Here is a 23,334-nt window from a genome sequence, read left to right as displayed (position 1 = left end):
TTATGTCCAAATACTGCATCACTCTTTGGGCCAACAAAATGTCTGCCCAACCTGTCACTGTAGAAGTGGGAAGTGAATAAGAGCTGTCTTGTGAACTGTTAAGTCATATTAGGTAAGAGTTATATAAAATGCTTGCTCCGAGAACCATCAAAAATAAGTCTTTTAACAAACCCATCAGACTTTTATTATGTATTCATTACATTTTGGACATTGCCAATATATCTCAAGGTGTGTTTACAGTCACAGAGACATTTGATAATCCGTATTAAAGTAATCTTGCATTGAGATAATTGTACACTTCATGTTTGATTTCAATAACCCAATACACCTAACACTGTGACAATAAGACACCAGGTGAGGTGGCTAGCTTCCTCACTTTGATTCATTTTGCTCTGATGTTGGAAGATCTGACCCAAATGTGTGTTTTCATTGTGGACTTTGGATGTCAACAAAAACATGTGGTATGCAATATTTACAATTTCGATATTGTCATGTATTTCCTCTGCATCCGACGGTACCTACTGTTGCTTAGAGGATGTACTTGGAGGCGACACATTTCCATTCTTCATTGCTGACAGGACCCTAGAGGAGGACTCAACTCAACTTTATTTATAAAGCACTTTACACACAACAAAGTGCACACAGAGGAAAACAAAAGAACAAACAAACACAACAGAATAAAAGGAAAATCTGTCAAATAATAATTATATTATTAATAATAAAGGCACACGGGCACAGTTAAAAGCTAATGAATAAAGATGACTGCTGAGTATTTCAAAGTTTTGGGGCATTGATAGAGAAGGATGTGTCCCCACAGAACAGGGGCTGGACTGTGATGTAAGAGAGAGGGCAAAACCATTTATAAACAAAAATCACAATTTCAAAATCAATTCTGTAGCTTAGAGGCAGCCAGAGGCATGGAAGTACTGTCATGTTCTCCCTTTTCTGACCTTGTCAAAACACTTTTTGCGGTATTTCTAAACTGGTTGAAGAAAAAATAAACAAAAAATGGTTGATAATACAAAAATATGTTGCAGTAACCAAGGCAGGAGATTGTGCAGAGCTGCATGAAGCTTAGTTTTAAAACCCAGATGTATTTGTTTGAAACTTTTAAACCCCGATCGCATACCACCTCTGGTTCTTTTCTAACAGAAGGGGGGCATATGAGGAGAAATAATATTGATCAAATGATATGGTCCAAAACAATAACATCTGGTTTATTCTCATTTAGATAAGTTTGCAGCCATCCGGGATTTATTGTCTTGAGAGTTTTGAGGTCAGATAGTTTGTCGTAGTTATGAGGCTCAAGGTTGATCTTTGTACCATCCACATGAAAGTGAAATCAAACATTGTGGACAGGAATGTTCTGCTTTACTCATAGCTACACTGTGTCTCCTTAATAAACTGTTTTCCACAGTGTCATGGCCTGTAGGTCCACCCTGCATGTAAACACAGCCAGTGGTGCTGAGTCTAATGGACACTCAAATAGTATTGTGATAATAGTTTTACATGATCACAGCAGATATACAATGGGTGGTGGGACTCGGGCCATTAGGTTCCAGGTTTCTCACCCTCTGCATTTCTTCATCCTCCATTTAGCATAATGACTCTCAAACAATCAGCTCTCACATTAGAATATGGAGTGTGGTGTTATGCAGAATAAAAGGGTGTTAATGTGGAGTATTTTAATATCCTGATCTGTAACCGTGACAAGCTTCCCAGCAGCCTCAGCAGCAGGTAGCTGATTCAGACAGAGAGGCCAGGCATGACCTACATGCTTAAAGAATTACAGCAGTCAACAAAGAGGATTCTCTTGGATTCATGTTCTGATACTCGGATGTAAGCCCACACTGGGGCAACAGTGGTGAATAATAACATACTTGTGGATGCATTTGCACAAGGTCTCCCCTTGCTGCTGTGATTTATAAGCAGAGCTTCCATCTGCAAACAGACTAGGAGGCTTTAAGCTCCGGGGGCAGCACCCTGTGTCCACTGCTATTTACTCAGCCAGCCGAGACCAGGAGCTCCCCTGGCAGGGTCCTGCGCTCGCTGTGCCAATGCGTGCTTTTCTTACATTTACCTGTCTGCTCATGGCAAGGCGACAGCTACAGCAGGACGGCCACAATTTGCCACAGGTTGAGCCATCTCTACTGTGTCATTTCCCGCTGCTTAATAAATGAGTGAAAGCTGCAGGCTATCATGTTCTCAGTGGAATAACAGTGACTTAGTTTTATGAGCACTGTCTTTGCAAAACTCTAGTCACACTTTGAAGTCAATAAATCATTGTTTTAATAAGTGGTGAATGCATTAATTAAAGGAAAATCCTTGTGTAAATATTATAGTAAAAGCATGTAAATTATAATTAACACCATCTTCATTAAAAGAAGGCATGACTGTAACTTGTAATGTTTTCAAACTATAATCACAGAAGCCTCTCTGTGTCGTGCTTGATGTACTGTGAGCTGAATATGTGTGCAGAGACGCCGAGAGGAAAGGTGCTCCACTTTAAAGTGATGTGATAGATTAGGGAGGAGCCCTAGCAACAGAATAATTTCCCTGGTGACCCAACTGAACACTCCCTAAGAAAAGAAATCAGCAACAAGCCAACATGTCAGGCACAGCCTCACGCCAGAGTGCGAGCAAACATGCTGACTCACTTCTAATGAGCAGCCAGAGTTAGAAATAATAACCTAAACCACGAATCATAGGTCATATAGACCACTGACTGTCCTAATTAGCTCTGGACCTTATACACTGTAAGCAGATGTACAGGTTTGCACGCTAACAACTATCAAAATAGCTTCTGAGGTGGCCTAGGGTTGATGGGAAAGGAAAAGAGAACAGGCTTGCTGCGTCTGCTTCTGAAATCTGCTTTAGTTTTGCATTTAGTTTTAGGATTCCTGGCTTTGATGCAGTCAACTGCTTAAATTACTTTGGATTATTTGTTTTCTGTCCCTGTAAAGGCTCTGTTTTATTTATCATTTCTATTAGTCCTGACCGTCACGTCACTTCTCCTACCCTTTCTGTAAATGATTGCATTACTAAAGCAGGTGCTGTTGCAGTAAACAGCTACTGGTGTTCCCCTGCTCACCTTTACATAATATACATTTTATTTAACAGCTGAAGCTTTTAATTAAAGGGGACATATCATGCTATATTTGAACAATATATTGTAGGGCCATACCTATATAAAGTATATAAATATAGTTTTTTTTTCAAAATACCAAACAGATCCTGCATTTGAGCCATGCCTCATTTCGCTCTATTTGCTCTTTCCAGCGCTGTTTTTGCAGGGGGCTGATTCTGTGAGCTGCAGCTGACCACGCCCCCCTGCAGGAGAGGGGAGCATGCTTTGAGATCAGCTGCTGGGCTGTCAGAAGAGGGGGAGAAATAGAGATCTCCGTCCTCCGTGTTTTATTCTTATAGAAGTAAGAAGAGAAGTAACGGGGCAGAAACCCTCCTTTTTACGCAGCGGTCCAGACATAGACATCAAACGGCGACACATATTCAGTTGCCAGGTACTTTGGCATTAGCTCAGGGATATCTAGATACTTTCCAAGGTTTGACATAATGAATTGTGCTACTTTTAAAGCAAGCAACGATGTTTTCAAATCTGTAATCAAAAAGCTCCTCAAAAACGCTATTGAAGCAGTTCCTGCCGTTGCTACGTTAGTTCAAACAGTAACAACGGACTATTTTTCTTAGTGGATGCATGTCAATTTAAATCAATACAACTATTTTTTAAATCAATAAAATCATTTTCTAAATCCATAAAAGCATTTCAATTAATATTGGGAGTCATGTCGTTACTTTGTTGAGAATGTAATGTAATAAGCGGGATAGTGTGCAGCGACTTGGTCATTATGGGGAAAAGAACACCGACAGGCTGATCAGGAGCCCGACGCGAAGCGGAGGGATCTAGATCGGCATGAAGGTGACCGCGTCACTACACATTATCCCTTATTATGATTATATAGAGGCATTATTCATTTGTTTTAAAGCAGGAGGCGCAAACGCTTGCCTCGGTGAGGGAGAAAAAGAGCCACAGCGGAGAATAAACAGAAGGGCAACCATGCTTTTGTGGCAGACTACAGCGCCACTTACAGGCCTGGCATATGTACTACAGCGTCTCCAGCGCTTTCGAGCGGCCGGCCGTGGCCCAACCCCACATTCCCCTGATAGGTGGAGAGTTGACCACTAAGCGGAGCACCCCTTTTGTGACGTAGAAAATAATTCAAATCTGTATCAGTCTGTATCAGATCCGTTGCAGCCCCGTTTTTAGAGATTTGGGTATGGAGGAAAAGAGAGAGGGTTGTGTTTTCTGACACTTGGTGAGTTCCCTGACACACCGGGGACACATATTCATGTATAAAATACGTACAAGAGTGCATTTTGCATGATAGGTCCCCTTTAATTTAACAAAACTTGAAGCTTATATTTGTATATATAGCATGTGGGTATTTACTGAAATTGATTATCATTATTTCTGCATAACTTAGTGGTATTTATTGCAGTGCATTGTGTCTCTGATTTATAGATGAAAAGGAGTTGCGTCTGCCAAAATGCTCTCTGGGCTTTACAGGTTTTATTGAATATATACTTATCTTCGCTTTTTGCAATAACAGTCCTTTAAACAAGTAAATGACATCTGCGTTTGCCACAAAGGTGTCAGATCTTAACAGCATCCCGTTAAGTGATTACCTGATGCATTTCACACCCAAAGATCAATACTCTTTAATGGATCAGTCAGGAAACTAATAAAACAGGGTTTGATTGATTATCCTGAAGGTGTGTCATTGCCACAGCCTGTAATGTTTTAAGTTGTAGCTGCCATCCGAGCAGAGGTTCAAGTTGAAGAGACTGACATGGCGGCCTTTCAGCTCAGAGAAGATAACGAGGCTTCTGGCTCAGGATCAGTTTGGCAGCCGAGACTGGCTGGAGGCGCTGACAGGAAATAATACTCTTGTCTGCAGATTCAATTAATTTGACTTCATATTTATTATCACAAAGCCTCAAATAAAATCTTTCTTCTGAAGTTAATCTTAGTTCATGTAATGTAGCCAATTGTAGAATGTGCATAATTTAGTTAAGGTGTTAGGATTCTCAATATAATAATACTAATACATTACATGTATAAATAACTTTTCTGAGTATAATCAAAGTCGCTTGTTTCAAATATGCTGCCAATGAGTCCATGGACAATCAGTACACTTTTTGAAGCTCTGCATTTCTGTTGTGCAGTAATTAATTTAGACATCCTTTCGGGTTTTCAAATACAGAATTGTTTAAATCGGAAGTCCAACTTGCATATAGTTGTTATTTCTTTCTGTTAACATTGGTTTTGGTATAAGATCATTTAGTGTAATCAGTCTCAATATGACTGTGTGTGTGCCATGGGCAGGGCTTGGCATAGGACTAAAAATGGCCATGCTTTTCCACGCTTCATCATCTGTGGTTTGTGTCAGACCCAGACTGTCTTTCCAGTCAACCGGTAAAAGATTTAAATCATCCCAGAGAAGAAAGATTCACCTTGACAGGCGGAACCTGAAAACCGGTAAATAAGAATACAAACAGACTCATTCCTCTTGCATAAAGCAAGGACAAACAGACCATTTCATTTCAAGGCGGGTGTCTGAGATTGTGTTGCTTCAGAGGAAAAAGTCTAAATATTTTATTAGCCTTTATAGTCAATTATTAACTTTCACAATGTGTGAATTATGTTTCTTTCTTCTCTCAGTTGAAAGACTCACAAAGCCCTTGTTTGTACAATCATCATACTAGCAGACATGTTTTATCTTTCTCTTTCAGATCTATTAATTTAGTTTTTAGTTCTAAAACAAGGTGATCTTGGCAGGGCTGCTAGCAACAGAATGTTTCTAAATACAACTTGACAGGGTCAGCGGGGCAAAACAAACTGTTGGGCTTCGTTTTGGCACGGGGAGAATTAGACATATGCAGCATGTTAGTCTCTGATGAATCTCGGTAGTGTTTTGTTGTTCTATATTCATCCAGTTGTTTGCTGCTGGTGGAAATGTTTTCCCTTTTTTTTCATTTGTCATTTTAATATATTAATGCTGTAGCCACCCCTTTTGATGAATGCAGGAACTAAAGCACGTATTCAGCGGCTTTTGAGGACAACTGGGACCTTTGGAAAAAATCTTTCCTCTTTACTGTTTATTAATATACTAAAAAAGATGAATGTGAAATAGGTAATCTTACAGCAAGGCCTATGTATCATAATGTATTTGCTCACAGAAGGAAAGAATAATGAAACTATTTTCAGCTATAAAGTCATGCCTGAATAATATGTCTGCTGCAAAGTGCTACAAAGCAAGAACTATTACAAGGTGGTTACTTTTTATAATCATCCTGGAAAAGACAGCCATAAATATACGTAGTTTTTTGCTCTTCAGTTTCTGAAAATATATATATTTATAATAAGCATTATGATTCTCTGAATGTTGTTTTGTTTTCTGTATATGTCCCTAGTGGTTGTTGGGATATTATTGATTCCTGCTATTGATCCAAATGTGGCAACAATGACTTTGTTTTCTCTAGTTTTCTCATCATTTGAAAAAGCTGCCTCCTGCTGTTATGGCCTAGTTGTTTTCATATCCTGCTGAGTTTACACAGAATGAAAGCTGACTAGCTATCCAAATGAGTTAAATTAAAGACATATTTTAAAAGGCTGAAGGACATTTTTTTTTGTGAAGCCGCCTCAGTCCTTGGTTTGGATCATTGGAAGAGAAAGTCTGTGTGTAAGTTAGGGCTGACGGCGACAGACAGGATCAATCTACCTCAATGTATATTCATATGCTGGAGGTTATTAAACAGCGAGCGCTACCAATTCACATGAGTCTGATCCAACATTCCCTCAAGCAACATATGCAAACTACCAGTGTTATGGACATCAAGTATGGGCATTAAGTACTAATTGGCCGTCTCGCTCATTGCTGCAACAGTGAATGATAGGGTTTCATAACAGTCCAACAGCCTCTTTTATGCAGCAGTGTGATCGTGATAATCAATCTAATGTGCAGAGGGGTGTTCGAGTCTCAGGATGAATTGGATGAGACATTTTTGGAAGTCAAGAGAAGTACACTGTGTGTTAGGAGCTAGAGCATTGTTTTATAAAACAGTGGTACATTAGCATTGAAGGGATATGAACAAATGGCACTGTGAATTGCTCCCCTTGGGAATGAACAAGAGAAGCAGGGAAGTAAACACATATTTAAAGCAAACAATAGGTGTGCTTCAATGGTTACACTCTGTAGTGCTGTTATGTCGTACTTATTCAACGGAATATGTTTTTACTTCTATTTCTGTCTTTTTCTGCACAGGCCTTCCCATGTATATCCACAGGCATCTATGGTAAGCATAATCTATTTTACTTTGTTTAACTGACTTCTTATTAGGGCTGCTCAATTAATATAAATAATTATAATTGAAATAAAACGATAATCTTTTTATTATTATTATTTATTTATTTTCATATTATTATTTATTTTTTCAGTTGAATTATACTTAAAGTTCAGGGAAATCAACTGTTAAAAACATACTGTTCACATTTTTTTTCTCCAATAAATTGATGTTTTCAAAGTAAATGGATAATCGTTTTTAATAATCGTGATATCAATTATTGACCCAAATAATCGAGATTATGATTTTTGCCATAATCGAGCAGCCCTACCTACCTATCATCACATCATCCACACTCTGCAGACGTTAACTCTGTGTACACACACTGCTTGTTTCAAATATCCTCTCGGTGCCTGTGAATGCAACAATGAGCAAAACATAACAACAAATTCACCTTACACCATGATGCACACAGACACAAGCTTGTTTAGGTGAAGTAAATGTAGACCTGAACAATGCTTGTGCTCCCTCATGGGACCAGGCCTGATATGCAGCAAGGCATCGCTGGCAAGAAGTGAGTGTGCTAATTAGACAGTCACATTGAAAACATGCCAAACTTGGTGATGAAAACCAGCTTTGAAGTTATGATGGCAAAATATGTTGGATGCAGGGAGTTTATGGAATATAGTAAAACAGCATCTGCTGAGGAGAAATAATGATTTCCTCACCGTTCTGACATACTGCATACAGTATACACCATCCATTTAATAAGCTCTAATAATCACAGTCGGTGCCAAGTATGCAGGATTAATAAGTACATGCTAATTTGCATTTGCTGTCAATAAAACCCCGCCAGCAACAATATGGTCTAAATCTGAAGATGTGTTTTTATTTGAATATTTTCAAATTCCCAAGATGCCTATTATGTGCATTACAGAGCTGTTGCCATTGTTCCTTTAAAGCCATACCTGAGCCAGTAGGTGTTAAACATAAACAGGGATGTGTAAATGCAGTCATCTCGTGAGAGTCGTTAGGTGCTGTGATCACTCTCCATGACCATATTACAGCCAACATAATGAAGACCATTAACAAGACCAAGAGTTCCCTATAGTGCAAACATTGTTCCCACAAGATGTTCCTATGTACATATACAAGGTTGATAATGAACCTGGGCCTAATGGAAAACAATTCAAAAGTGGTTTACTAAACACAAAAGGTACTTCTAAAGGAACTGTTAATTCCCTATATGGGCTTATATCTCCATCTTCATGAAACAATGATAATATATCTCTAGAACACTGTGCTTCAGACAAAATATTTGAATATATCTTACAACAGTGTAATTGTGTTGTTTGTTATCAACATTCAGATACCCATGGGATCATTTACTCTTTCAAATGTAGCAGGTTACTTTGTAAAACTGATTACAGACACAGTTAAGTTATCTAAAAGACTGACACTGATGAAGAGAGAATGCTGGTCTGTTTACGACACATGCAGACATTTGCAGCTAAATTGCCAAATGCAGGTGAACTAAAATATATTAGGGGCCGTACAGGCCGTAATTCATACTGGTCCTCTCACACACATACCAGGGTTTCCCACATATTGACTTATACTTGGGCGGACCGCCCAGGTATATTAACGGCCGTCCAAGTATATTTTACGACCCATTTAGTTTTTTTAGTTTTTAGTTTTTTTTATCTGTCCGCGACCACGATCGATTAACTTGTGGACAATGATCCCTCACTCTATGCCTCCTGTACCCAGGCCCGGACTGGCCATCAGGAGGACCGGGGGGTTTCCCGATGGCCTGCTGGCCTGAGGATTTTGTTTATTTATTGTTGTATGTATTGTGAACGCAACGCTGCGCAAATGTGGGTCTGCCTCACACAGGGTGACTGGCTGTCTACATGATGTGGCCTGCCGACATGGCCACTGTCATACAGATCATAAATCAAAGCCCTTGATTGGTCTCTGTGTGTCATTCAAGCTCGGGATAACCTCAGCTCAAGGGCCTCATTTATAAAGGGATATACGCTCAAAAAATGGCGTACGCCAGTTTCTACGCAATGTTTGCGATTTATAAAATACTAACTTGACGGGAAAACATGCGGTCCTCCACGCAAACTCTAACCCATGCGTACGCACTAAGCACAACAACGGGAGAGACGAGAAACTGCGACACCGTTGGCAGAAGGAAGAATGGAGAGAAATGTGTGGAAATAATACCATAAATAAAATGTTACCTCTCATTTATCATATATGAAGAATTCATTTTCAAACATTGATTAAAGCCAATCTTAAAATGATTAAACAAACGCCTGTTTGAGACTCCTCAGTGCACACAAAAACATAACTTGGAGAAATAAATAAATACGGATATGTTATTTAAAACCACCTGGAATATGTTCTGTTAATGTTATTAAATGTTTTCTCATAAATGATGCGGTTTTGCATTTCTATAGGTTGTACGAGCATGGTTTTATATACTACCATGTTTAATCATGTTTTATGCCGTTTGCTAAGACTTGATAAGTCGCTCGTAAAACACAGGAGGTATGGAAACTAAGAACACCACATGTGGTAAATTGTACAGCTAATATAACACAACACATTAGTTGTATTTCCTTTAACTGGTGGATATGGAGTTGCTGCAGTGGAGACGCTGCGCACAGCTGATCGACAGCTGGGACACAAACCACCAAATACGAAAACATAATTCAGATCCAGTCGTCATGACTCCACTCCGGAGGGATTCCCCGATCATTTCTTACAGTTTCTCATCAAGGGGGGGTCTCCCGTCCCGGGTACAAACACACTGCCTGAGGAAGGCTATGTGTATTTTTTTTGTCATGAACCTTTTTCGGACCACTTATTTATTTATTTTGGTGACGATCCGACCTCCATGCTGCTACTCTGGTTCAAACGGCATCCACCAAACAATATGATTTATCTCGACCTCTCCAAAATAACCAAAATCTGACACGGTGTGAGATGTCTTTTTTAGCTGTTCTGTCGTCATTTCCTGCGATCTTCTTCATAAAGTCAGTCAAAATGAATGAATGAATGAATGGGCGTTTCTTTGACTATTTATAGGCAAATATGGGCGTTACGTGAAGCCCGCAAAAGCTGCACCGCATTTTGAGTCGATTGTGAATTATAAAAGGGAAACCGGCGTAGGAAGTGCTGTACGCACTTTCCTCGCCGGTACGCAATGTTTGGTGAATTGGAAAATGTCGGAACATTTCTGTACCTATTTTTTGGATTTCTACTACGTAAGCAACCTTCCCACGTGAATCCTACGCACGGCGTTACAAATGAGGCCCCAGGTGAGGATAAGGACTCTGAGTGTTTAGATAGTTAACTTAGTCTAAGTTCTCTGTGGGTCTCAAACGGTTTGGACCACCATTTATGTAAACACATATTTCCATTTGAGGGGGTAGTGATTTGTAAAATATGCATGAATAAAAAAAAATTGAACTAGGTGAAAAAAGGTAAAAATAAAAAATGCTGTGTTTTTTTATGTTGGAAATGGTATGTTATTGGTTATGGCCATGATTTTATGATTATTGAAATGTATACAGTTTTGTTTCATATGGGTGTTTCCATAGATCTAGTCTCTTTATTTTCCCCTCAAAGTGCACCAGATTGATGCATTTAACTCAAAAAAATAAATAAAAATCTTACTAGACAATTTAGTAAGGTAAAAAACAAAAAGCAAAAACGCCTCTCAGACGCTCTTTCGTTTACTTTTTTAATAAAGAAAAACAAATGGTCCGAAGATACACGGATTCATCTCCCTCTATCATGTTGATTTGAATCCGAAGTTCTGAACATGAGCTCGACCTTCTGAGCCAATCACAGCGCGATAATGACCTCCCTTCCGTTTCAACTACTTTCTCTCACACATACATGCATTCTTCTCTTGCATACATATATTGTCTTCAGACATGCATATATTATTTATAATATTAAATGTCAACATTGAATGAATGTGCATGAGAGCAAAATGTATAAATATGAGCGTTAAAATATATGAATATGAGAGCAAAGAAATATGATAATATGAGAGCAAAATGTATTAATGTGTGAGTGTACATATATATATATATATATATATATGTGTGTGTGAGAGTGAAAATGTATGTATGTGTGAGAGAACCAGTATGAATTACGGCCTCATAAAAATCTTCACTGGTGATTATTTGTATTTTGACAAACATCATGCATGATGTTCTACCTCTGTATGGTTACAAGTATGTCTCATTGTGTGATGCAACTACAGTAGCCAATCACAGCCTGACATGAATCAAAACTGTAAAAGTCAAAAATCAGTGGAGGTTGAGCACCTGGTTCTTTGTGCATTTCAGCTAGACATGTCTGCAGTGCCAAATGTGTCTTAGAGTGCAAAATAAAGTGTCATCTGCTGAAGATAATATATTGGTTATAGAACACATTTATAAATTCAATAATGCACTCTTTATACCACAAGTCAAAAAAGGCATTCAGCTTAAACAGTGCCTATCACAACACAACACAATCCCAGAACACAACAACTAGGCATATATGTGAATAGACAAGCCAGATGTCTCTTACTCTACTATTATATTATTAGATTCCTATTATGTAAATATATGTATTCGTTTTTCTCTCATTTGTTACTGCATGAGTATTCAAAATACAATAACTTATCAGCCATAAGGAAACAACAAAAAGAGTATTTTTTCATCTACCTTACAACAGTTTTTCTCTGAAATGTCACAACAAAGGATTCAATTTCCTTCCTAAGTTATTACACTTCTTTCTTTATCCACCCTGCTTCATGACTAACAGGCAGCTGTCCCAAAGTACACACTGTAACGTCCCCACACACTCACTGATTACCAAATGACATATTATAGATAAAGTCAAACCAACGCTATTGATGTGCTTATTAATTTATTCCAGCCATAAACATGCTGTAACAAGAAACTTCTTGGCATAAAATATCTATCACATTATTAAAATCCACGGTGCGGAATAAATAAATAGCTAATTATTGGAGGCTGTCCAATCAATAGATAAAACATACAGCTGGAAGCCTATACTATATGAAGACACCCACACTATATCAGTTAAACTGTACACCCCAGCACGTGCACTCCGCTCTGCATCAACCAAACGGCTCGCTGCCCATCAGCAAAAACACGTGGGTTTGCTATCCTGCCTCCAAAATGGTGGAATGAGCTCCCCATTGACATCAGGACAGCAGATAGCTTACACACTTTCCGGCGCAGACTGAACTCATCTCTTTCGACTCCACTTCGAGCGTTAGAACTATTAACAAAGCACTTATATACTAATAAAGGGCTGGCTTATCTAAAGCCAGTTGAGTAGCACTTGAAATGTTTTTGCTCTATGAAGCCTGATGTACTTATATGATTCTGTTTTCCTCAAGTTTGTATTTTGTTGGTCGAACGCACTTATTGTAAGTCGCTTTGGATAAAAGCGTCAGCTAAATGCAATGTAATGTAATATCACTATATGCATATAATCATACTCTGAGCTCAATAGAATAACTCTTCACTCTAGCAATATTTTACATTTTCCACCAATCACTTTTGTAATTCACACATTTGAATACATAACTCCTCATAATTTCCTCTCACTATCTCACCTGCAATATTTCTGCCACCTGTCTATGCACACATAACAAGATGGATATTACTGATGTATTAATGATAAGAGGGGCAAACATTTATTTCCCACTCTTCTCTTATTCTGTCTTATCTCTTCCATCCTTTCTGGTTATTTTATTGCGAATTTTAGAGAGAGTGATGATACATTTAGCAGTCATTTCTGCAAGACGCACTTCTCTTCATTTCCTGTTTTGCTTTGGAAATTCCTACCACACATTCTGCATACATCTGAACGGGCTTGTATGCTGCATTGCCTCTCGTTTCTGTTTGTTTCTGAGACAAAACTCTGTGTGGACCCATAGTCAAATCAAGTTACGTCAATTGAATTTGTTAAGCTAAATATGTCAAATCATACTTTTACTTTAAAGGACTGCAATCTTGACAGCATCTAACACCTTTCATTCCTAGACCCCTTACCTAGTTTTATAAAGAGAACATTAGGACTCAAAGGTTCAACAAAACACAATTTCAACGTGTTTCTAAAACAATAACTTATACTTTGACAGGTTGAAATAAAATATAATTTGAATTAAGTATTAATTGTAATTAATTAATTGATACATGCAGACACATTTAAACATGTATATGTGGCATTTTAGAGCAAAATGGCTCTAGTGAACTGACATAAGTGCAGGAGAGAGGGTCCCTGTTTAACACCATAACACCAGAGAGAACAGCAAAAAGCACCGTACAGTACGTACGGTGCTTTTTGCTGTTCTCTCTGGTGTTATGTGCTGCATTGCCAGTAGGAGCCCATTGTAGCACAGCCCCTCACATCAAAGAAGTATGCAGCAGAGGGGGGAATCGGGAGGGGGGGGATTAAAAAGCCTGTTCAATAAATGGCTTAGCGCTTAGAGCTTCCAATGACTGCATCTCCACAGAACAATACAGCTGATCTTCACACAGGAGAGGGCAAATAGAGGAGGGACTTTCAGAGGAGCTACAGTTTAGAACATCAGTGTGGTGTTACTCTGTACGACTCCTCCCTGTGCCCCTTGAGTACCTTGTCAACCGTTTTGACATGTTCTCTACATTTTAGATAACCTTTAAGGTCAACTTCCATTTCAGCAATGTAAACAACCGCTTTTTAGTGTGAAAGGCACATCTTCCTGATCTCTCTTTCTCTGTCTGTCTCTTTTGTATCTCTCTGTAGAATACACACAGATATAGCCTAGCATAGTTGTATGAGTGCACACGGTCATGTACCAAGGTGCTATACTTACAGTATGCACTTGACTTATTTCCACACTCAAAATGCAGTTTAGACAAATAAATCCTGTACTCCCAACATTGTGACAGAGAGGAATCAGGAACAAGTTATCCAAGGCCTTTGTGGAGAGAAAAATAGATTTGTCAGGGAAGCTAATGCTAATTGACACTCTCTCTCACGCCTCCATATTCCAGGAGACTCAGTCACCATTGACAGATGATGGCAGAACAGGGAGGTTGGGTGTAGCAGGGTTGCGCAGAGGGTACCTTAGACGCTTGGAAAGAAAAATGAGGGCTCACACTTCTCTGACAGTCCAATCCCTCAGTCCGACCCATTAGCCACAACAGAATTTCTGCTCGGATAGTGTATCGGAGGTACCACCCATAAACAAACTGGTGCCCACCATGGGCCACGAGGTCACCCGGCATGATAGAGGTTATTAAGTGCCGCTCCTGTTTGCACATCAATCACAGCCATGAGACCCGGGTTTAAATGGATTATTCCTTCCAAAGAGGAGGCACCTCTCAATGTCCCACAAGATCAGTGCCAAGAGTCCAACTACCTAGACCAAGAGAGGTCATATTGTCTTTTTATGTTTCCCTTTCTCCTCCTTCATCCCTTCCATAGATTCTCTTGTGGTCTTTTTTTCATCCCACAAGTCTGTTTCCATCTCATAGTATGCACTCACACAGGCTGAGCTACCTGTTAAACCTTGTGTAACCAAACACACATACATACAAATCCCATTCTTAGATGTACTGTGGACAATTCAGCCTTGTGCAGCATCTTATCTATTGCTGGAAGAGCACTTTTCTTGTAATGAGCTGTACAGTTTAGAGAGCGTCTGCTTTGATCAATCTTAGCATGGACCAAAGAACTCAATGAGACGACAAGGACATGAACATTACGTCTACAACTTACCTGCATTACAAGCATTTATATCAAAACAATCGTAGGCCCTGAACATGGCAATACCACTTCTCAGGATAAATATCTTCCTGTAGACCGCTCACCCTCAACCTTTGGCTCATCTGTCTCTGTGACAGATCTAAGGATTGTTGACAGAAGAGTATTTGGACCGACTGGTGGCTGTGTGAGATATGCGGATGTAATATGTAATCCACCCAAGCTCTGCTGGTATGTCCGTGCTGCCTTTCTACAGTACTGTCCAGATCAAAGGTGTCAAGCTGCTATTTTTTCTATTCCAGCCAGCATCATACTCTGGCTCTCTCATCCCTGTCTAGGATTAAGACGGTTGGAGACATTCATGGCACCTTATCTCTCGGCAGTGATGGCTCGCTGCTGGCTTGCCAGAGATGGCCGGGGCAATCCCCCCCTCTCTTAAAACCTCAGGTTTACTACAGGGAGCTTAGCCCAGCTGGGTTAGGAATTTCAAGGTACATAGGAGCACCGTGCTGTATCAGTGGGTAGCAGAGTGTGTGCTCAGAGGGAACCGGAGCTGCGTAGCCCATTTAACTGCAGTCACACAGCATGCATTGTACTCAACACTAGCCTTGCTCTACCATTTTCATGGATGATGAGCCAAATGTAAATACTTGTAACTCAAAGGACAATACATTTTTAGGCCTTTGAGAAACTTGTTTGATCATTAAACCTTCACATATCAAACACTCCTCAGGATGTTTTTAAAAACGTGTAATGGTAAATTTAGCATGTAGGACAAAGCATGGCCTCGCCTATATGGAATGTTTCCAAGAAAGGTCATCATCTGTTGTGCCACGGAGGCTGCTCTCTTTCTTCCCACCTCTTTTTCTGCCTGTCTTCCTCTCAAAGCACCCTCCCATCCCTCTTTGTCTCTGTCTCCTTCTGCGAGCTGCAAAGTCGGTCATGGTCACAGCACTGCCGTGTCCCAGTGTTGGCGTAGGAAGGAGCTCGGGGCCATTTGACACCCACGCTTTGGCGCCTAGAGTCCTGAGGCAGAACTCTGTCCTCCACCCCAGGTCACCTCACCTCTCCTCTGGGCACTGATGGGGTGACAACCCTCTTTCCCTCCTCACTTTCCAGATGAATACACAGGACTGCTGCCCTCAACTAGAGCAGCTCTCCACTGTGCTGCACTTAATGATTTCCTCCTGCTGCCTAAACCTCAATCAACTAATCTACTCTGTATTACATAGTGCGTAAATGATTCCTCTCTGCCTGCAAGTTATAGAAGGGCAGACGTATCTTTCTAGGCCATCACATTTTATTGTAAGGGACATGTCTTATGTATAATATATGTCCAAATGTAAAAGTAAATCTAATAACATTTGTAATACCTTTCACCGTCAGATAAACACAAATGTTTTTGTTGGTGCCCTTTTGTATTTTCTATGTTTACAGTATGTCATATCAACACCCATAAGGATTTTACTAGTGCCAGACAAACCCAGCCTCGGGCTCTATGCTGCTTCAAGGTGGACAGCTCATCAAAATGAATGACGAGTGTTGAAATGTGAACTTGACCAACAGAAGCTGAGGGACAGCAAAGTGGGAGCAACCGTACAATTCTTGCCTCAAGGGGAGAAAAGCTGTACTTTGTTGCTGTACAAAGAAAGTGCTATGTGCTGAAAAGAAAATATAAAAACAAGAACACTAGAAATTCTAAAGCCCTAAAATAACAGCATGTTGTGGAATCCTCTTCACAATATAAGCTCACTCAGGGAAAAAAAACTGGTGTGGTCTGCACTATGCTGGAGCCTACCCATATATTTGCCAACAAAGTATGGGGATGAATCATCGCACTGACGTGAATTCAACTTGTTGACTTGGCTCCACTCGTTTTATCAGGGGATGCAGCTTCTTCTCACTCCTTCTCACCAAAGCAAAACACCTGAGCTACACAGGTTTGTTGTGAAAGTTAACTCTGTGAATGTAGGATATGTAAATGTTGCATACTGGCAGAAGAGAGAGCAATGGGCTTGCTAGTTTTTAAAGCAATAAATCCATGCAAAGAATGCACAATTTTATTATTTAACCTGGTCGATAATTAAGGCAGAGCTGTATGTGATGCAACATGGGAGCTGTTTAATTATGAATTAAGTAACTATGTTAATTGTTCTACCTTTTTAACTTCCAAATCAGTTCCTTTCCTCTGGTTTCTAGTTTTTCATGAGTCTGATAAAACCAGGTTCCTCAAAAGTCACCTAGGTTCTTGCACAAGTGTTCATAAAAGTGTTTTACATATGCGTACGAGAAGGGCCAGAAACTCTGTCTCCTGGTTGCATCAGAGATTAGAGTCGGCTCTCTTTTTCTTCATATTAACAAAGGTCCTACATGCCCAAGATCATAGGAATAAAATATTTGAATTCTGTTTTAAGATGAAACTCCTCTCCCGCTTAAATCACTGGGCTGATGCAGGGACATGGATCAAAATGTACCTTTCATTTAAAAGGAAATGAAGCCAAGTCATCGTTCTCATAGAATTTGATCATGCTTTTTAATTGTGGCATAAAATGAGTCAAAAGATTAAATGAGGTGAAGAATACTAAAGGAAAAGACCTGCCTTGCAGTCTTCTCAGGTCAGATTCAGACTTTATCTTACTAAATGTACTATGCTCACTACATTTGTTGTGGTCACTGAACCTTTAACTACTGTATTCAACATCACTGGATGCAAATCGTGTGAGCCCACTGTTCCCCTGTTACCCTTTGTCCACATGGCACGTGCCGAAGTCCCTGTTCCCCGCTCTGTCTGGATGCTGCACTCTGTCCAGTGATGAAGTAGAGGAACCTTCAGCAGAAATAACAGTGCACCACCTGAGTCCTCATCAGCGGCGCTGCGCTGCACATTTCCCATCAGTGCGCCTCACTAAGACAAATCTCCCTGAGCCGGCCATATTCCCAGCATAGAAGAGAGCCGAGCCAAGCAGAGCAGGGACCCTGGAGGGCCCACCACCACTGCGCCTGACGCCAGCTCTCCACCTTCTGACAGATTAGCCTTCACTGAACCCTCCGCACAGCAAATGGAGCAAAAGAGAATGAGGAGGAGGCATTGAGGGGGGGAAGATGTAGAAGTAAAACACTGGACTTTTTCATTTTGTGTGTACTTGAGCATGACAAATAACCAGCCCACTCAATCCTACGTTTTCCAGCTAGTGGATTTTGCACTTCCAACTGAGACTCCTGTGGCCAAGAGATGTGATTGAAGTAATGTTTGAGGGTTTTTAAACATATAAACATACACTGAACAAAAATATAAATGCAACACTTTTGTTTTTGCTCCCATTTTTCATGAGATGAACTCAAAGATCTAAACTCAAAACTAAAAACTTGCGACATCTGTGGCATTGTGCTGTGTGATAAAACTGAACATTTTAGAGTGGCCTTTTATTGTGGCCAGCCTAAGGCACACCTGTGCAATAATCATGCTGTCTAGTAATCAGCATCTTGATATGACACACCTGTGAGGTGGGATGGATTATCTCGGCAAAGGAGAAGTGCTCACTATCACAGATTCTTTCAGATTTGTGAACAATATTTGAGAGAAATGGTTATTTTGTGTTTATAGAAAATGTTTTAGATCTTTGAGTTCATCTCATGAAAAATGGGAGCAAAAACAAAAGTGTTGCATTTATATTTTTGTTCAGTGTAGTTGGCCCAGCTGACAGGGACAGAGTGGCACAGAGAGGAGAGGTAAAGGTAGTGGATGCTGTGAAGGAGACACATGATGAGAGAGATCAGCCGATGCACTCAAACGGCTGCTGTTGACCTTGGGCCGATGATGTTCAAGACGAGCAGAGTTCCTCTGGCGGACTGCCCCGAGGTGCCCTTTTTCCAGCTTTCAATCTAGATCTCTTTATGTCATCTCTTTTCCAACATTTGTTTATCATCCTACTTTCCTGTTATCTTCTTCACTGGTTCTATAGCTCACCTCTTTTCACCTCTCTTCACCTCTCTCCCTCTTCGCTCAGCTCTGCTATGATTAATAGGAATAGCTTTCAAATCAATAGAGCATGTGTAGAAACTCCACACTGAATAGATTAAATGGACAAAGTCCACCCACTGCTTATGACCAGTTAGACCAGAATGTCCTAATATCATGTGTAAGGCCTGTTCTCATTCATAACACTCCGTTCGATGTCTCACTATGGGATGCGCCTCATCGCGGAGCAAACAGAAGCATCAATCTCATTACGCCAATCCTGATTGGCTGGAGATCTTGACGTCAGCGTCAGGGAAATCACCCCCTATAAGTAGCTTGCGCCACAACGCATGCGCCATTCAAACACCTCTTCTCGCTTCAGAGCACATCTCTATAGTAGCCGGACAAGCTTAACGGTCCACAGACTGAACCCAAATATAACCATTTCGGTCGACGGGTGCTCGCCGGCTACTCCTTCTGCTTCGCAAGAAGACGGTAATACTAACGCCAGTTAGTATTAAAATCGACCTTGCCGTTCTTTCCCCGGAAAGTAAGGTAAGGTTTTGATTTTTCTCAAGCTAGCTACGCACCCGTTGCTAGCTAGCTTCCCCTTACTACCGACACCACGGTAGCGAGGACGCTTTTCTTTTTCTCTCTCACGGAGGAGAAAAGGATTAGAAGTATATTGACACACCAGTCAATATTCTTTGAGAACAAAGGACCCACACCGTCCCCTTTTTCTCCGGATTAAGGACGGGTTGGTAACACTTTTTCTCTCAACGACGTACCTGTTACGAGCGGTTCCTCTCCACGCCACGAGGCGAACAAGATGGACGCCTCTCCCCCTCACACCAGAGGAGTCAGGGACTCGAAGGCTCGGTCATGCGGCTGCGGGTTGAAGATAGCAGGCACAGACTCACACCAGGTCTGCCCGTCCTGCCTCGGGCTGAAACACGCCCAGGAGGCTATCGACAACCCCGGCTCGTGCGGGCATTGCGCCCTTTTCACCCGAAAGAGCCTCCACCGACGGCTAGCACACCAAGCTAGCTTGTTGGAACAGGACTCCCTCATGTCCACTGATTCGCCGTTTGGCAATCAAGACACGGGGGCGTCTGCTGCAGAGACTGAGCCCCTCACTATGTCGGTCTGGGGCTCACTAACAGCGGCAGCTGCGGAACCGGGATCCCACGCCGTGTCAGGCCGGGACCCGGTGGCGGCAAGAGACGCGGGAACGGAGCCCCACGCCTCACCAGGTGGGAGCTCCCGGCGAGACCTCACCATGGTCTCACCCGCGGGGAATGTCCTGGAATTAGACTACATGGGGGACAAAGAGGACGCCTCTGAGTCCCTCCTGTCTGATTCGGATGAGCAAGAAGAATATATCTTCATGTCATCGGCTCAAACGGCAAAGCCGGGAGCGATGGCTGCTCTCCCGGGCGATAGCACACCAGCTTCGCCCTGTCTGAGCAGGGACCTGCAGGCCGCGTGTCAGCGCGCTGCGTCCAGGCTAGACATCCCGTAGCCCGAAAGGGCCAAGGAGACCGCCAGGTCCCGTTACGAGGGGAAACATTCTCCCCAAGCAACGAGGACAAGGAGGCAACTCCTCCCGGTCTTCCCGGAGATGTTGGATGAGGTGTCGGTCTCGTGGAGGGACCGACCCTTTACCAACAAGGCCCCAATCCAGGGTGCCTCCTCCCTAGGTATGGAGAGGCTCGGCCTGCTCCGCATACCGCCGATGGAACTGCTGGTGGCAACCCATCTCCTACCGAGGATGGGCCCGTCACCAGGCAGGAACCCAACGCTGCCAGCGAAGGTGGATCGTTTCCAGTCAACCGTGACGGAACGGTCCTACAGAGCAGCAGCGTTGTCCGCCAGGGCTCTGAACGTTTCCTCACTGCTAACCGCATACCAAGCGGAGCTCTGTGAGGATATGTCGAGTAATCCTGGACCGGCCGTTCTGGACGAGTTGGCCGCGGTCACAGACATTTGTCTCCGTGTCCAACGCTGCGCCGTCCAGGCCACGGGCAAAACAATGGGGATCATGGTGGTGCAGGAAAGAGCTAGATGGCTCAACCTCACCAATCTCCCAGACCGGGAAAAGGAGGATGTGCTTGACATACCCATCGTTCCCGTTCGGCTCCGCTCTTGCCTCCATGCAAAGCAGATGCGAGTCGAAAAAGAAGGAGGACGAGGCCCTCCACCTCTGCCTCCCTCGAAAGGCCCAGCCGCTGCCTTCGCAGCGGCAGCCCTTCGTCCAAGCTGCGAACCCTGCTCGGTTAAAAATACCGAAAGCGCAGAGGTCGCAGTCCGCCCCGAGTCCCCAGCCCAGGCAGGGGATGAGGGCGAGCTGGCCTAGAAAATCTCCAGTTCCGGCTGCAGCCCAGGCGCAGCCAACCCAGAATTTCGGCCAGCAGTCGAGGAAGAAGAAGCAAGCGGCGCGACAGCCCCTCCTTCTCCCCTCTGTGACAGAGCTGGAAGTCTACGGTTCCCCAGCTCTAAATGTGTTCCCGCCGCCTCGAGAGATGCCTCAACACCATCCTCAAGTCCGCATAAACACATGTCACACACTTATTGATTTTTCTGTCACAAATCATTTTCCGCTGACGCATCCAGGCTTCGAGCCAAGGGCGCAGCTCGGAAAAATGAAAAGAAAAATAATAAACAGCCAGTCAACTGTTCCCCTTCTGAGAGCAGCTACGGCATCTCTCAAAAGGCGGATTACAGGCGGGTCTGTGAAGGCACCACCGTCACGCGCATGCGCAGTGCCGGCTGGGGTTTTTAAAAGCACCGCCACGCGCATGCGCAGTGCCGGCTGGGGTTGTGAAGGCACCACCGTCATGCGCATGCGCAGTGTCGGTGGGGATTGTCGAAAGGGGGCACCACTGTGTTCAGACACTAGAGGGCCCCATAACACAACAAATAGAGACTCAGAGGGGAAGAGATGTGACATCTCCACTGGCTCTAAGGAGCATGCAGTGGAAGATGCTCACATCATCTGCTTGGGTTTTCAAGACAGTAACACGGGGCTACAGACTCCAATTCGCTGTCACCCCCCCTCGCTTCTCGGGCATTCTGCATTCGCAGGCCCGAGGAGAGTCAGCCCATATTCTGGAGAAAGAGATTCTCTCTCTCCTAGAAAAGAGGGCTATCTATTGTACCCGCCGAGCAGAGTCAGGGCGGCTTCTATTCCAAGTACTTCCTCGTTCCCAAACGGGGAGGGAACGGAATTCGGCCAATACTTGATTTGAGGGCTCTGAACAAATATCTAAGAAGATATAAGTTCAGAATGCTCACTCACACATCTCTGCTGCGGCTCGTGCGACAAGACGACTGGTTCACATCAGTCGACCTGAAAGATGCGTATTTTCACATCCCAGTATATTACCCACACAGGAAATATCTGAGATTCGCATTTCAGGGGATCTGTTATGAATACAGAGTACTCCCCTTCGGTCTGTCTCTCAGTCCAAGGGTGTTTGTACGATGTACGGAAGCCGCGATAGCCCCGTTAAGACAACAGGGTATTCGCCTGGCGACCTACCTGGACGACTGGCTGCTTCTCACACAGTCCTCCCCGCCACTGTATTCCTCCGGGGAACAGCGGCCGGATTTGCCGTGTCCAGCCCGTGCTTCACGCACGTACAGGGACAGATCAAGGGTGCTTTGTCATAATGACCAACCCCTTGTGTCCTGGGCTAACCCTTATAAGGGCAAGCCTGTTACTAAGCAACGGCTCTCCCACTGGTCTGTGGAAGCAATTGCTTTGGGGCTCATACGAGTCAGAGTTCGCAGGCACCCTCGGGTCCGCGAGCTCTTTCGACTCAGAGTCTGGCTGCATTCTGGACTCTGTCCAGGATGTCTCCCATCAAAGACATTGGTGCAGCGGCGAGCTGGTCCTCGCCGCTCACTTTTGTCTGCCTCCTAACAGGCTGGACGTTCTGCTCCCAGTGTGACTCAAGCAGTGCTGGGCACCTGGTTGAGTCAGAGCTCTACCTGTTAAGTTCTGGTTGGTTTGGTGATTTTCGAGATAAGCTCGTCTGGCAATACGGGAGCTACAATTTCCCATAGTGAGACATCGAACGGAGTGTTATGAATGAGAACTATAGGTTACTTACGTAACCCCAGTTCTCAGAGTAACATAAAGTGAGATGTCTCACCAGACGGCCCTCCTTGCTATGGTGAAGCGAGAAGAGGTGCTTATTTTGAATGGCGCATGCGTT

At 42.7% G+C, this 23,334-nt stretch overlaps 1 protein-coding gene across 2 annotated transcripts in view; it reads left to right on the top strand.

Annotated features, from left to right (window-relative positions):
- macrod2 (mono-ADP ribosylhydrolase 2) overlaps nt 1–23,334 on the top strand; it is a 435,942-nt gene that overhangs the window by 320,283 nt on the left and 92,325 nt on the right. For both annotated transcript variants that reach the window (XM_034227004.1, XM_034227002.1), the window contains exon 7: nt 7,341–7,371. In XM_034227004.1, coding sequence (XP_034082895.1) covers nt 7,341–7,371 — 31 coding nt within the window. The remainder of the gene's footprint in view (nt 1–7,340; nt 7,372–23,334) is intronic.

The sequence above is a fragment of the Gymnodraco acuticeps genome, unplaced genomic scaffold (assembly GCF_902827175.1).
Source record: "Gymnodraco acuticeps unplaced genomic scaffold, fGymAcu1.1, whole genome shotgun sequence".
Lineage (NCBI taxonomy): Eukaryota > Metazoa > Chordata > Actinopteri > Perciformes > Bathydraconidae > Gymnodraco > Gymnodraco acuticeps.
Note: the sequence above shows the minus strand (reverse complement) of the source record. Positions and strands in the feature narration are given on the sequence as shown.